Genomic DNA, 14895 nt, shown 5'->3' with positions numbered 1-14895 from the left:
GCTGCACAAACAACAGCTTAGTCATGTGAATCCAAGCAAAAGCAAAAGCAAAAGAAAGACAAATCAATAAATCAGTCAGTATCTCACAGATGCTATCCTAACACATAAGTGACCATTTCTTTTCCTAGAGCACTGCAGAGGGGCTAGTGGGGGCAGATTTAGGGATTCAGGATTCCAGCCGTGTCCTCTTTGGAGATGAGAGGTGACAATCAGTTGTTCCCTTATCAAGTAAGAAGAGAGGGACAAACTTTAAAAAAAACAAAACATTTATTTAAAAATTTACATAAGCTTTGAATAATTCAAAATTAGCTTAGGCATTTTTCAGAAGATGCCTCAACTCCAAATCATGTCAACAGCTATTTGATTGGTGAAAGGATTAGAGGACCACATGATTACTGTGGGAGACTGAACCCCTTAGAGACAGGGGCGTTCCAATTTTTTAAACTATCTGTAATACATATTAAACATCTCACCAGATCAACAGTGTGTGCATTTTACAAGAGTTTCTATGTAGAGCACAGAATCACACTTAAATTAATTTGATCCCTTATATTAATAATAACTAAGAGCTAGCATCTACCCAGTGTAGTCTCAGTGTCCACACCAACATCTATCTCCTGAGGATGGAATGACACGTTCCTCTGCACTCAGTGTTCATGATTCAAAGGTTGTAATGCGTGAGTCAAATAAGAAAAGCAAGCCAAAAATTTATGGGCCCCGGGAGGCAGGCAAGACTAGTTCCACAGAAGTTAGCGGCCCAAGTGCTCCCTCCGCCCATTCTCAAGCAGAATCAGGCCTGGGCTGGGCTGCAGGCAGGAGTAGGAGCATGTTCTTCCCCCTCCACTGCCTCAGATAGTCTCATGGTTGTTCCAAACAGGGTAGTAGTTGTCTCCCGACAGGACAGTTAATTTTCTAAGGACAGGACCCCACCTCTGGCCTCCTTCAAAGCAGGGTGCTGTCCAGGTGTGAACACAGAGCAGGTCCTTAGTCAGGGAAGGAAGAAAACTCTCATGTACTGAGCACCTCTTAGGTGCCAGGAACAGAGTCAGGGCAGGCGTTTCATGTGACCCTCACAACAGCACTGTGAAATAGGTTCATCATGCCCATTTTACAGATATGGAAACAGAGGCTCAGACAGGAAAACTTGCCCAGGGTGGCATGGCTAGTAAATAGGAGACTGCCCCTGACCACTTGCTAGAGAGGCAGCAGGGGAGGCCATCTGCTCACCTTGTGAAAATCAGTTATGGTCTCTAAGGTTCTGACCTCAGAGAGCAACTTTAAGTTCTTGGGAACCATATCCCTACTCCCTGAGAGACCTTTCACAGAAAGCCCATGAAGGTCAAAGACATTGAGGTCAGGATACTTTTAAAGGAGAAAATGCTTAGAAGTATTCTGGAAGGGGGAGGGCCATTTTAAAGGGAAAAACAAGATGATAGATAGAGGGAAGTTTGGGGTGAGCATTAAAAAGGAAGAGGTGGATACAGTGTACAATACAAACCCAACTAGTAGGATAGGCTCAGGGCAGGCCAAGCTGAACCTAGAGAAATATGGGTTTTGGCAATGTTCTTGTATCGTCCATGGGGCTGCACTCGCTGCCTCCCACATGGATTGGGATTTTCCTCAAAAAATAATTTGAGCCTGAAAGTTCAGGCAGACCATAGAGAATAAATATGGGTAATAAAGGCAGAAAGGAAAACATAACTCAAATGACTCAGACAAAATCTGCTTGACATGTTTCCCTTCTTTCTCTAAAACCCATTCCTTGGCCCCCACTCTGTGAAGCCCTCTATGACCCACAGACACAGTGTGTGCTCCTCATCCTCAGGGTGCACAGACAGACAAACAGACAGACAGACAAACAGCAAGTCCACCTCTCTACAGGCCCCCAGGCCACTGAGCTCACTGCATCCTACTCGTCTGTCTTTCCCACTGAACTGTGAGCAACTTGAGGATGGAGACTATACATTCCTGTAGCTCCATCTCCATATGAAAAGAAATGTGGGTTCATCAAGACCCTTTGCACATAGGCACCCAGGCCGAGGGACCAGCCAAACAGCCTGAATGATAGGACACTGCCTCTCCCAAAGGCATGAACCTTGGGAGCAACTTCCTTCAGAGGAATCGAGCATGTTTCCTACACCCTGTAGCACTTACTTACCCCTCACCCCAACTCCCGTCCCCAGAGCCACCCTATAGACATAATCATAATTTGGGAGAATTTCTTTCAAACATGAAATCAATGTCTAAGTGCAGATTTCAAGCAACATGGAGTGCTGGTTTGTGAGAAAACCAGCCCAGTTTGGGCAGCCCTGGTAGAAAAGGTAGGTCTTACATTTACCCGTGTGGAAGGAGGGGAAGACTCTGTCTAGAAAGAGTGCTAGGTGTATGTGCCCATGTGTGGCAGGGGGCTTTGGGCTCACACACCTCTATGGCTATAGGGCAGGCTGGGCCTGGTTCCCTCGCCCTTGGTTTCCTGAAGCCCCAGGGCCCTTGCTGATGGAAGGCCTAGAGTGCAAGGAGCAGGCAGGAGCTGTTCGGGAAGATGGTCTTCCCAGGCCCAGGGTGGCCAAGAGATGGGCTATAAATGCCCAATGGAGAAGGGTGAGGGCACCCGGCCAGGGAGCCCATGCTCAGCAGTGAATGCTCCGGAAGCCAGGCAGTGTGGCTTTTCCAAGCAGGTAAATGTCCTCGTCCGCACCCTGGTTGAGGTACTTCACCATATTCTTCTCAAAGAGGAGCGGGTGGTAGGCGCCCATTGTGCAGGCACTGTCGAAGAACTTCTGGTAGTAGTGGCACACGTCGGTCTTGCGCTTGGATGGCAGGAACTCGTAAATATCCACCTGGTCACACAGCGTCATCATGATGATGATGCCTGCAGAGGGGAGCAAGAGGCTAAGTCCTGCCCGAAAACCCACCCTGCTCCTCGGAGCTCTGCCCAGTGAGTCCATAGCTCATGACCCCTAATTTGGGGAGACGTCTATCTGGATTTCCTAGTTATTCTTATGATTCCCATCATGAGTCCTTCTGGTAAGCCAATCTGGCAGGTTGTTCCTTGCGGGTCACTGAGCCTGATGCACGTTTGTATCCCTAGCATGCAGGCCAGAACGCAGTGCATGGCAGGTCCTCCCTAAACATTAGCAGATTGATGGACTCCATCCATCATCAATGCATTTATCTATGTAAATGAGCTATGTGAAGAGAGGACAGTACCATCACATGTACATAATACTTTCTAGTACTTTTATATCCCGAAGGAACCTCTTAGATGGTGCTATTTGGGAGAAGGTGTTTCTTATGGTACTTGCAGGAAACAGTGTGGAGTGGGAAGACTTTTCCTCCCTCAGCTGGGAAGAGGGAAATATGGAAGAGGAGCATGCCATGGTCTGTGTTGATGGGCTCTGCTCACTCAGGTAAGGATTAGAGCCGAGGAGGTGGGGCCACGTTGGTGCTCTCAGGGAGGCGGTGCAGAAACTGAGATGCAAACCCAACAAGAGGCAGGAGATTGCTGCTACCACCCACACCTGTCCCCACCTGGCTCAATCATCTCGTGCAGGACATGTCCTTCAGGTTCTTCATCTGCCTCAACATGGTTATCTACCTACCTCCTACCACCCAGATTATTATTGTTAGGATGCAATAAGATCATGACTCTAAGACCCCTTTTGTCAACATAAATATAGGGAAACTTTATGATGGAACAGTTCTCACTAACAGCAAAACTATAAACTGCTAGCAGCAACTTTGTTCCAAAAGAATCAGATATGGGGAAAGCCCTCTCTCTGCCCTCTGGCTGCCCGTGGTCCAATGGGGGAGAAAAGATACATCTGCAACTAAGGGATGTAGGCACAGCAGGAGTGCTAGAAATTATGGGATGGAGCACTTCCTATGAGAGAGGGCTCAAGTAAACCTCTCAGAGCACTGGTGTGGGGGCTGACAGGGGCCATAGCCATGAGGGATGACCAAGAGGGGAGGATTAGTGGTGGAGGGAACAGCATGGGCAAAGGCAGGGCAGTAGAGAAATATGTTCCCCATAATGCTTCCCCAACTATTCCTGCTCAAAGGGCTCCAGGATGAGCCCCAAATCCACCCATTCAAAGGTTGAAGAGAGATATGAAGATGTGAAACTGGAAGAGCCCTTGTCTATTTCTATAAGGAGTACCTCTGATATTAAAAACTTATTTGCTCATTTATTCAGGGAACATTTTCCACAGGGCTGTCCTGTGCCAGACTCACAAAGGATGAGTCAACCATAGTCCCCACCCTGAGGGAGTTTGCAATGTAACAGGGGAGGTCATAGTCCCCACCCTTGAGGGAGTTTGCAGTCTCATAGGGGAAGTAGAAAGGCAAATGACACAATGGTGAGTGGTTGGGGGGCTGTTGGTGGTAAGTAACCCACTCAGAGGCCCAGAGGAGGGAGCTTCCCTTCCCATGCACATACCAAGCCTAGAACCTTGTGGACATTGCCGATGGTCCAGCTAAACTAAAAGTGAAAGGGAGGGAAGGCAGATATTCCCTAAAGGCCAAGGGAACTGGAGAAAGTCCAAGAAGAAAGTCTATAGCCAGCATTCAGGGCCCCTCTGTACTCTGACCGCCACCCCCCCAACCCACTCCACATCAGCTCCCACAGCTCCGTTCATCGCTCCCAAACCCAGTCAAACTTCACTGCTCATTCTCTCAGGGCCACAATTAGCATGAACAATTTTTTAAATTTTAAATAAAGTATTATTGATTCTTCCTTTATCTTCAGATTTCACTATGGCTCAGCATATTATTATTCATCCTGTCTTTATTTAAAATTTTGATATTTCATTCATCATACAATTTTGCATTGTGATTTTTAAAAGATATTGTGTTAAGATACTACCTTGTTCCTGAATTTTTTGGCACATGTTTAAGTGGTATGGCTGATGTCAGCGTCTCGCTCTCCTCAACGGAGTCCCAGCCCTGTTCTCTCTGTGTTACCACCTCCCCTCTTGTCTCTGCTTCACTCCACATCCACCTGCCAAATCTGCCCCTCTCACAGGCCTGATGCAAAGCTACTCCTCCTCAAAGCTCTTGGACTGTCCACCTAGATAGTGTCCTCTCTCCTGTGGCACCAGGGTGGTCGCTCCCTCCTCGCACAAATTGAATGCTACCTCAGACACCTGACTGAACTCTCCCACTGAACATCCTAAAGAAAAAGGAAGTCTATCTTATTAATCTCTGTAACTTAGCTGGAAACTGGCATAGTGTACAAAGCCAGCAAAAACCCAGTAATTATTTGGTAAACAAATGAATGAACAAATGAATGAATGAATGAGACCCCAGGAGAAAGCTATTCTCCTCTATAAACAAACACAAGAGGTCTTTCCCAGACATAGACTCACCAAGCATCCCAGAGGACGGGGGGTTTGGCTGAATCTCCTCTGGGGAGATTTCTTGAATGATGTCCCACAGCTCCCAGGGCATCTGGGGTCTGAGGATGTAAAAGGGCTGATCAGGATGCAGTTTACGATAGCTCTTGTAGTTATCAAAGAATCTGTAGTCAGGATTCTTGTACCACTGAAAAAGAAGGAAATGATTTGTCTCAAGGGGAGAAGTATGCCAGTGCCACCAGTCATCCTCAACTGGGGACATGGGGAGGAGGGAGGAGAAAAGGAGCAAGGCAGAATACAGAGGCACGGCCCTCCATTAGAGAAAATTTCAGACTTCCCTCCATATCACAGCTCTCATTAGCAGGGGGAGCCAGCATGTAGCTTGTGCTCACAGGGGATTTTGAGCACGGTGACCCTGGAACAGCTTCAGATTTAAAGATCATAGAATCTGGGAATGATATCAGTGCTGCAAGGGGCCCCTGGCACCATCGAGTCCCACCCTCATTTTTATTTTTATGGGGGCAAAGATCAGTGCAAAACTGTGGAAACTGAGGCAGTGGGGGTGGGAAAGATCACCAGAGCTTGCCAACTATTGCTACGTCCAACTTGCAAATTCAGTGTCCCAAGAGCCGTGTTCTCTGTCCTTCCTAAAGCCATTCTCCTGTGGCCACTGCAGCCCACGCCAGAGAGAGGCCAACTGCCACGCATGACAGTGAGAGGGCCATTCTGGATAGGCCGAGTCCAGCAGGCCTGACACTCCCGTCTTCTTCCCTTGAATGAGCTGATGTTACAGATCTGGCCCTTTCCTTAGGAAATCAAGTCCTGAAAGAGGTGACTTTCCCTCTCCACATTCCAGTTTCCTCATCTGTAAATGGAAACAAACGACACTTCTGTCTACTTCCTCATGTTGTTATGAGAGTGAAATGAGGAGAATTCTGGAAATTGAAAGTGTGGGGCAAGGGTGGTGACACGATTTATAGGACTAATAGTAACCCATTATCTATTCCTGCTGATGTTCGTCAGGAGTAACCTCACCACACAGATAGCAAAAGAGCCACTGTTCCTCCTGCGACAAACCATCGTTAGGAGACCAATAGAAGGCAATGCGGACCAGAGCATGGGGAGCACTAGTGCAGGACAGAAATATGTCCGAACTGCTGTCCAAATAAAGTGGGGTGGCACAGCCAGTCCTCCCAGATGGCCCAGGTCAGCCAGGAGCTCGGGCAAAGCTATTGGCAAACAGGAGACTCAATCCCTGTTTCCAGGGGACACCCACTTACCTTGGGAATATCTGAATGGTAAACAGATGGGTCCCACACAATCAGGATTCCCTCGTTGTACAAACTGTCTTTGAGGAAGTTCTGTTCTGTGGTGATCAACTGCAGGAAGAAACAGACAAGCTGTCACCTGGACATGGACATGTAAATGTTCGATTTGTCCCACATCACAAGGACCACCTGAGACCTCCGAGCCCCACGAGGCTTCTAAGATTTCGTGCAGCACTTAACTTCAGTGAGAAGAAGGCAAAGATGCCAAACTATGTGGTCCTCAAAGGGCATTCTGTCATAATTAATCAACCATAGAGCAGAGAGGGTTGCACTCAGACTTGGAGATTACTGGGTGAGAGTATGGTGAAAAAGGCTTGTGGATAGTCCCTTGCAGTTATACCTCATAAGAGGGGCAAGGGGATGAGCTTTAAAGTCAGGATCTCATTTAATTAACATAGTCCCTAGAAATCCTTTTAATCACCTATAAAGTCCAGTATACAGTGTTTACAGATTGTGATGGAGATAGACTTAGCACCTCTCATGAGTCCCACACGGCCAATGATTTCTGCTGCGTTGGAACGGAGGGCTGTGTCTGTAGCTGAGCACCAAATGAAGTCATCAGTCTGTGTGTAGAGGCCATGGTATATACAAAAACATGCACCTCTAAACACGAGAATCTCACCATGCTAGTGAGATGCTCACACATAACCTGCTGGAGACCAGTCACAGCTCCTCTCCTCCCCCACGTTCCCGAGCTCCCAGACTGGCCTGCAAGCGATAGTTAAAGCCCACTGGGCAAAATGTGACTATCATAAGACTCCCCAACATCTGTGCTAGATCAATTTTACAAAATGCATTTAGTTCCTTAAAAAAATAATATGTATGCCCTTTGACTCAGTAATTTCACTTTTTTGGCATTTATCCTAAAATAATCTAAATTCAGGGAGAAAATTACGCACAAAAATGTTAATTAAATTACGTACCAACATAAGAAAAGTATGGTGGCAAGTGAAAGATAACAGAGTTGGATACAAAAAGACCTGAGCTCAATTCTTGGCTCTGGTGACCATGAGCAAGTGGGGTGATCTCCTTGGGCTTTCATACTCATCAGATGGAGTACAGGAGTAAATGAGAAAGACAGAAACGGGGCCCCAAAGGTTTACAGTGAAATAGTCAGGTCCCTCTTAAGAACTCCAAAACTGAGATACGAGATCAACTGTCAGACATAACCCTTAAAATGCAGGTGGAAGATGATGCTGCTCAGGTAGAAACTGAGAGGAACACATCACAGAAATCAAATCAAGAACTGACTGAAAATGAAAGCAAGAATCACAACAATAATCCCACCTGCCCTGGACCACTCACCATCATGAAGGTGGAGACCTAATCAACCTCACTGCAGTGACACTGATGAACAGCTATGGGAGGGCAGACGGTCTGTGTACAACCCAAAGAACAGCAATTTGCACAAGCCCCTTAGGTCGTTTGGCTACATCGCCTCCATACCTTCCCCCAAATGTAGGGAAGCCCTGGAAGCCTGGCGAATATAATCCTGTCCTCAGTATATCTTTCAGGCAAGAAATACGGGTGGTGGGCCCACCTTGGCCAGGGATTGTGCAGTTGTACAGGGTGCCAGGGCGAGGATGGCCACAAGGTGAGTGTTAAGGAATAAATATGAACAGGCCAAGCCAGGGGAGTGTGATGATGAGAGGGAGGCTGTCCAGGACAGAAGAAGCAACGTGTACAAATCTCCAGATGTGAGAGTGTGTGGCAGAGACTGCTAGGTGTGACCCAGTATCCATTCTCTCTTTCTTCCTTGGTAACAAACACTTCAGATGGTTACCTCAAAACATGGCTAACTAAAATAAAGACTAGAAAATACTGAATGTAGACTGTAATGGGGGAGGGGATTTAAATTTAAAATAAATAAAGAGAATAGAAAAAAATAAATAAAGGCTACCTGAAATAAAAATTCCCCTGCTTCCCTTAAAGCAAACATTCTGGCCAATGGTGTGTAAGCAAGTGTGACTTCCTGGAAGTGTCCTTAGAGGCAGGGTTATGCCCTTCCTTGTTCCTTCCCCCCCCCTTGCTGGCTGAAAGTGGGTGTGATGGCTGGGGCTGGAGCAGTCATGTTGGCTCATGAAGTAGAAGTCACATGGTAGGATAGCTGCACAAGGTAGTAGAAGCCTGGGTTCCTGACACTCTGGACACCACACCAGCTCTAGAATGTCTACCTCTGGACTTCTTCTTTTTTTTTACATGAGAAAGAAATACATTTTTCTCTTATTAAGCTAGTGTTAAGTGGTAGGCAGAGTGTTCCTGTCACGTGCAGCCCAACCTAATTCTCAGCGAGGAGCTTGTTAGGGAGTTTCAGGCTACCCAGTTGTGGTTAGGATACATTGGGAGAGCTGGAAGGGACCAGAGACATTTAAGCAGGGGTCATGTAAGGGAGCTCAGAATTTCTACTGTAGATTATGGCAACAATAAAGGCTTTCAAGTAGGACAGATCTGAATAGTCTAGTTTTCTGGAGTATAGCTTTTAGAGAAAAGGAGACCAGACATAAGCTGCAGCTGTAGCCTAAGTAGGAGAATAATGAAGAATAGTTACAACTGTCAGTTGTAGGCTTGCAGACTAACTGGATGCTAAAAGTGAAGGAAAAGGGGGAGGGGAGGTCAAAGGTGACTCCTGGACCTCGAGCCATTTCCTAAAATGAGAACATAGAAAGAAAAGCAATTGCTATGTGCCTGTAGGGGGTTTGAAGTTCACAGATGAGGCAACTGGCCTAAAGTCCCACAGCTGAGGCCATAGGAAATGGAAATGAAATTCACATCTTCCAATTTTAAGTGCTGTCCTCTTTCCATGGGGACATTGTACTCATAGCACAGGCATTCGGTGCTGCAGTCCAAAGGCAGAGCAAGCATCCTGGCACATGGGGCTTAGCAAGATTGAGCTGGTGACAGCGAGCCCAGGGGACAGCAGGCCTCCCTCCCATACATGTCTTCTAAGACAAAATTCTACAACTTCCTCTGTCCTCAGAAATCTTAAGAGAAAAGCACAAAGTTTCCTCCTTTACAATAAAGGATAACAGCAATGCTATGTGCCTGTAGGGGGTTTGAAGTTCAGACAAGACAACTGGCCTAGAGTCCAACAGCTGACAGGCCATTGGAAACAGGCATGGAACCCACATCTTCCAACTTTAAGCACTGTCCTCTTTCCATGGGGACATTGTATTCACAGCACAGATAACAACAGACACCATTCAATGATGCTTATTCCAAGCCAGATATTTTCATATATTATCTCAGTTCATTGTCATGATAGTTCTAAAGTCAATTATTAATATGCCAATATTTTAAAATATATTTTTATTGATTTCAGAGAGAGAGAGAGAGAGAGAGAGAGAGAGAGAGAGAGAGAGTGAGAGATAGAAACATCAATGATGTGAGAGAATCATTGATCCGTGGCCTCCTGCACATACCCTACTGGGGATCAAGCTCGCAACCCGGGCATGTGCCTTGACCTGGAATCGATCCATGACCTCCTGGTCCATGGGTCAATGCTTAAGCACTAAGCAACACCAGCTGGGCAGTATACCCATTTTTATAAACAAGGAAATATAGATACTAAGTAACTTGCCCAAGCCAGTTAGCAAGTTACTTAGGGGACTCTAAATTAGAGCCCTTTTGACTGGCCCCAGAATTCACACTTATAATCTACACGGTACACTGCCTCATACAAGGAGGGTAGCATGGGACACCCATAGCTCTTGCAAGGAAATTGCAGAGAAAGCACGTGATGAGGATTATGGAAGTGTTATAAGAATTTTGCCTTTTGTTTGAGTTGTTGTTTGTCACAGCAGGAAGATCTTTGAGGGACTAGATCCAAATCCTTTCTTTTCAGATGGGAAAACTAAGGTCCAGAGAGAAGAGAGACTTTCTGAGGCTTCAAGGTGAGTTTGAGGCAGAACCAGGACCAGAGGTCAGTTCCTTCTAAAGTATTCTTTCTATTCCCATAAGGCTATCTTCACAAACCACGAGATATTCAAACAAGCCAGCACACTATTAGGATCTGGGCCACCCTCAGTTCTCACAGCACCCAAAGGGGAAATGAGCTACTTGAGCTACTTAAGGCTAATGAAAAAGTAATTCATGAAACTAAGATGAGGTAGAGATAAATTCTATCTTTATCCAGGAGAAATAGAAAGTGGCAGTGGCTGGGATCTGGTGGACAGAAAAGGGTGAAGCCACAAGCCCCCCCTCAATCTTAAATAGACATGGCTCTGAACTTACCACATTAATGCTGGCAGCCCTCTGAGTGAGATTCAAAGAGTTCCATACAAAAAAAAAAAAAAAAAAAATCCTCCGAAATGCTCAGGGAATTGGGGAACTGCTTTGAGTCTAACACACTCTGTGGTCTTCGGTCACTTCCCCTCTACATACCTCAGATGCCTCATTTATAGGACACTACCATCCTCTAGGGTAGTGGTCACCAACATTTCGGACCTCACGGACCATCAGTGGTCTGCAGACCACCAGTTGGAGACCACTGCTCTAGGGTCCTTCCCAGGTGACCAGCAGTGCCTAGAGCACATTTCAGTCTGTCACTTTTTCAAGTGCAGCAGAAGGGACTTGGGAGAGAATATAGCTCCTCTCAAATGCGCCTGTACTCAGCCACATGCAGAGTCTGGCCTGAGTTCAGGGATCCTTGGGGACCTCTGGATGAGGAGAGAAAGTCATTGCCAGAGAAACAGGTCCCCAAGGAACACCTGCCAGGAAAATGCTACCCCAGGAAGATGGAGTGTTGCTATTTTAGCAACCTGTTTAAAGTGACTTTGCCAATCATAAAGTAATAAATGCTGCCTGCAGAAAGTTAGAAAATACAAGAATATACACACGTATGTATCTATCTATCTATCTATCTATCTATCTATATCTATATCTATATATATATATAAATAAATATATATCCTATCTAATAATCCTATCTAATAATAGACAAATATGCAAATTGATCATACCTCCAACACGCCCACAAGCCACACCCACCATCCAATCAGAGCGAGCATGCAAATTAACCCAAACCAAGATGGCTACAGCCACAGAGAGCAAGGTTTCATAGGTAACAGAGGAAGCCAAGCTTTCTGCCTGCCCTGGCCAGGCCTAAGCCTCCACTCAAGCTACAAAGTTTCAATTATAGAAGGTAAACAAATTCAAACAAATGGCGGCAGAATGGAGCTTGAGAGAGCAGGCCAGGGTTGCCGCCGGCAACAGGGGAAGCAAAGCTTTCCACACACCCTGGCCAGGCCCACCTGCTTAAGGCAACAAAGTTTCAATTATAACCCCAACACAAATGGCTGCCGGCCTCGGAGGGAGCACTAGGCTTGGCTCCGCTCCAGGCTACAAAGTTTCAATTGTAGAATGTAAATAAATTCCAGATACCAGGGCCTCTGCTTGGGTTGCCAGGGGGGCGTGGCCGGCCTGCAAACCACCACAGGCCCCTCTCTCAGGCCACCCCACACCCCAAGGGAACCCCCACCTGATCCGGGACACCCTTCAGGGCAAACCAGCTGGCCCCCACCCCTGTACCAGGCCTCTATCCTATCTAATAAAAGAGTAATCTGCAGATTGATCATCACTGCAACACACAATATAGCTGCCCCCATGTGGTCAAAGATCCTGCCCCCATGTGGACACAAGATGGCCACCACAAGATAGCCAGCAGGAGAGGGCAGTTGGGAGGCACCCGGCCTGCAAGGGAGGGCAGTTGAGAGGGACCAAGCCTGCAAGGGAGGGCAGTTGGAGGTGATCAACCCTGCAGGAGAGGGCAGTTAGGGGTGACCAGGCCAGTAGAGGAGGGAAGTTGGGGACAAACAGGCTGGCAGCAGAGTGGTTAGGGGGTGATCAGGCTGGCAGGCAGAAGCGGTTAGGGGCAATCAGGAAGGCAGGCAGGCAAGCAGTTGGGAGCCAGCAGTCCTGGATTGTGAGAGGGATGTCTGACTGCCCGTTTAGGCCCACCGGGATTGGGCTTAAACAGGCAGTCAGACATCCCTTGAGGGGTCCCATATTGGCGAGGGTACAGGCTGGGCTGAGGGACAACCCCCCTCCGTGCACGAATTTCGTGCACCAGGCCTCTAGTATATATATAAAGGAAAATGATAATCACCCATAATTGCATTCTTCAGATTTTACCACTGTGACTATGTTGTTTTGTTTTATTTTCCATTTTTGACTGGTTTGTGTCCCCAGCCCTCAAATTCTTATGCTGAAGCCCTAATCCCCATATGACTATATTGGAGACAGGGTTCTCAGTGAGGTAATTAGGGCTAAATGAGCTCATAAGGATGAGGCCCAAACTGATAAAACTGATGTCTTTTTAAGAAAAGGAAGAGACACCCAGGCATACAGAAGAAAGGCCATGGAAGACACTGAGAAAAGGCAGTCATCCACAAAGCAGAAAGAGATCTCAATTTTGATGGCACCTCAATCTTGTATTTCTGGTCCCCAGAACTGTGAAAAAATAAATCTCTGTTGTTTAAGCCACCCCATCTGTAGTATTTTGCTGCAGCAGCCTTAAGAAACTAATATGCTCTCTGGGCATGTGTGTATGCATAGACATTGATATATCTTAACTATAGAATCTAGACTTAGTGGTTACATTACTCAGACAACAGCCCAAGTCCATGTCTCTTCATTGATTCCTCATAGTTCCTAATCCCAAATAGGCATGAAAAGAAAGTTCTAAGAGGCTATATAACTGCCCAAGATCACAAAGCTAGGTAGGAATGGAGCTGGGATGCCCACCAAGGTCTGTCTGATCGTCTCTGACCATGCAAGGCAGCTTTCATTAAAAAATGGTAAGTGGGGGGTGAGGAAAAATGGCGACGGAATAGAGTCGGGTTTGGAGTCTGTTCCTGGGGCGGAGAGTCGGAGCAGCAGAGGCTCGCAGAGGGAGTGTAAGTGGGCAAGCCAAGGGACAGCTAAACTCCAGGAGAAGGCGGGGGAGTGCTGGGCAGTGTTCCTCTGACCGCGCAGCACCCACAGGGGCTGGGTCCCCTCCTGGAGCTGCGGGCTCGCCGGGCGCCTCGCCATCTTGCAAGGAAAGGAGGATTTTAGTGGAAACCTGACTTTCCGCGACAACTGCAAACACTGAACTGCTGGGAGCACCAGACCACCGGTCCCCTATCAGCGCAAACATTTGGATTCAAAGAAACTCTTCACTGCACCACGGAAAGGTCAGATTTTGTCTGAAATAAGCTGCGGTTTCTAATCCCCGCGGTGGGTGAGGGAAGCGCTGGGTGAGGGAAGTGCGGCAGCCGCAGGACCGGCAGGAGCCGGGAGGTCTGTGCCTAGAAAAATCAGCGGCAGTTGGAACTGCCGTGATCCGTGAATGAGGAGGGGGGTCTTCTGAGCTGCTAACAGAAGTGACCTCTTGAAAGCAACTCATTTTAATCTGACGAGGAGGGTCAGACTAAGAATTTTCAAAGGAGTGCAGGCTTCTTAGTCTGGGGCACAGACCCACGGTCCGCACACCTGGGCTCTTTCCGACTCTGATTGCTAAGCCCAATACAGAGGTAAACCCAGGTGGAAACCCTGAAAGACTGCAGGGGGAAGGAGTTTTTTCGGAACCTGGGGCCAGAGCTGCGTGTGACCATCAGAGAGGCAGCTCTGAGGCGCACACCTCTACAAACCAGTAGTGAGTGCCATAGAAGGGGGAAAAAAAAAGAAAAAAGAGCTAGAGAGGCCCGGAAGTCAATTCAGAAACACTGCCACCCAGGGGCTGAAACGCTAATTGTCTCTGGTGTAATCAAAAATAAATACGAGAAATTAAGACAGGGCTGGCTTAAAAAGCAGGACTGGCTTCCAACACTGAGGAGCCCTGGAATGAAGCTGAACTGAAATACCGCCCAGACTGGGAAAAAGGCGTACCAAACAGAATAATAGAGGAAGTGAATGACAGCCGCTACTGCACATTTTAGTCTTCCTATTTTTTAATTTTCAATTCTTTTTTCAATTTTTTAAATTTTTTATTCTCATATTTTTTTATTTTCATTTTTTGCATCTTATACTTAAGAAACTAATATTTTTTTCTTTTTCCTCAATTGATTTTCACCTTTTTAATTATTACATTTTTATTTTCAATCAGCAATATTATTACTATTATTTTACTTTTTTTTTTTTTAATGTCATTTGATTTTCTCTTTCTTTTATTTTTGGATTAGTGTCCTACATTTGATTTGCATCTTTCCCTTACAATCGCTTTACCCTATCTCAAA

General features: G+C 46.6%; 1 protein-coding gene across 2 annotated transcripts in view; it reads right to left on the bottom strand.

Moving 5' to 3' along the window:
• Nucleotides 1–248: 248 nt before the first annotated feature.
• ST6GAL1 (ST6 beta-galactoside alpha-2,6-sialyltransferase 1) overlaps nucleotides 249–14895 on the bottom strand; it is a 129024-nt gene continuing 114377 nt past the window's right edge. For both annotated transcript variants that reach the window (XM_054713820.1, XM_054713821.1), the window contains 3 exons: nucleotides 6635–6733; nucleotides 5367–5541; nucleotides 249–2872 (listed from right to left, as the gene is read on the bottom strand). In XM_054713820.1, coding sequence (XP_054569795.1) covers nucleotides 2631–2872; nucleotides 5367–5541; nucleotides 6635–6733 — 516 coding nt within the window. In that variant the 3' untranslated portion in view covers nucleotides 249–2630. The remainder of the gene's footprint in view (nucleotides 2873–5366; nucleotides 5542–6634; nucleotides 6734–14895) is intronic.

Source organism: Eptesicus fuscus, chromosome 3 (genome assembly GCF_027574615.1).
Source record: "Eptesicus fuscus isolate TK198812 chromosome 3, DD_ASM_mEF_20220401, whole genome shotgun sequence".
Classification (NCBI taxonomy): Eukaryota; Metazoa; Chordata; class Mammalia; order Chiroptera; family Vespertilionidae; genus Eptesicus; species Eptesicus fuscus.
The sequence above is the reverse complement of the archived record's forward strand: the minus strand, read 5'-3'. Positions and strand labels throughout refer to the sequence as shown.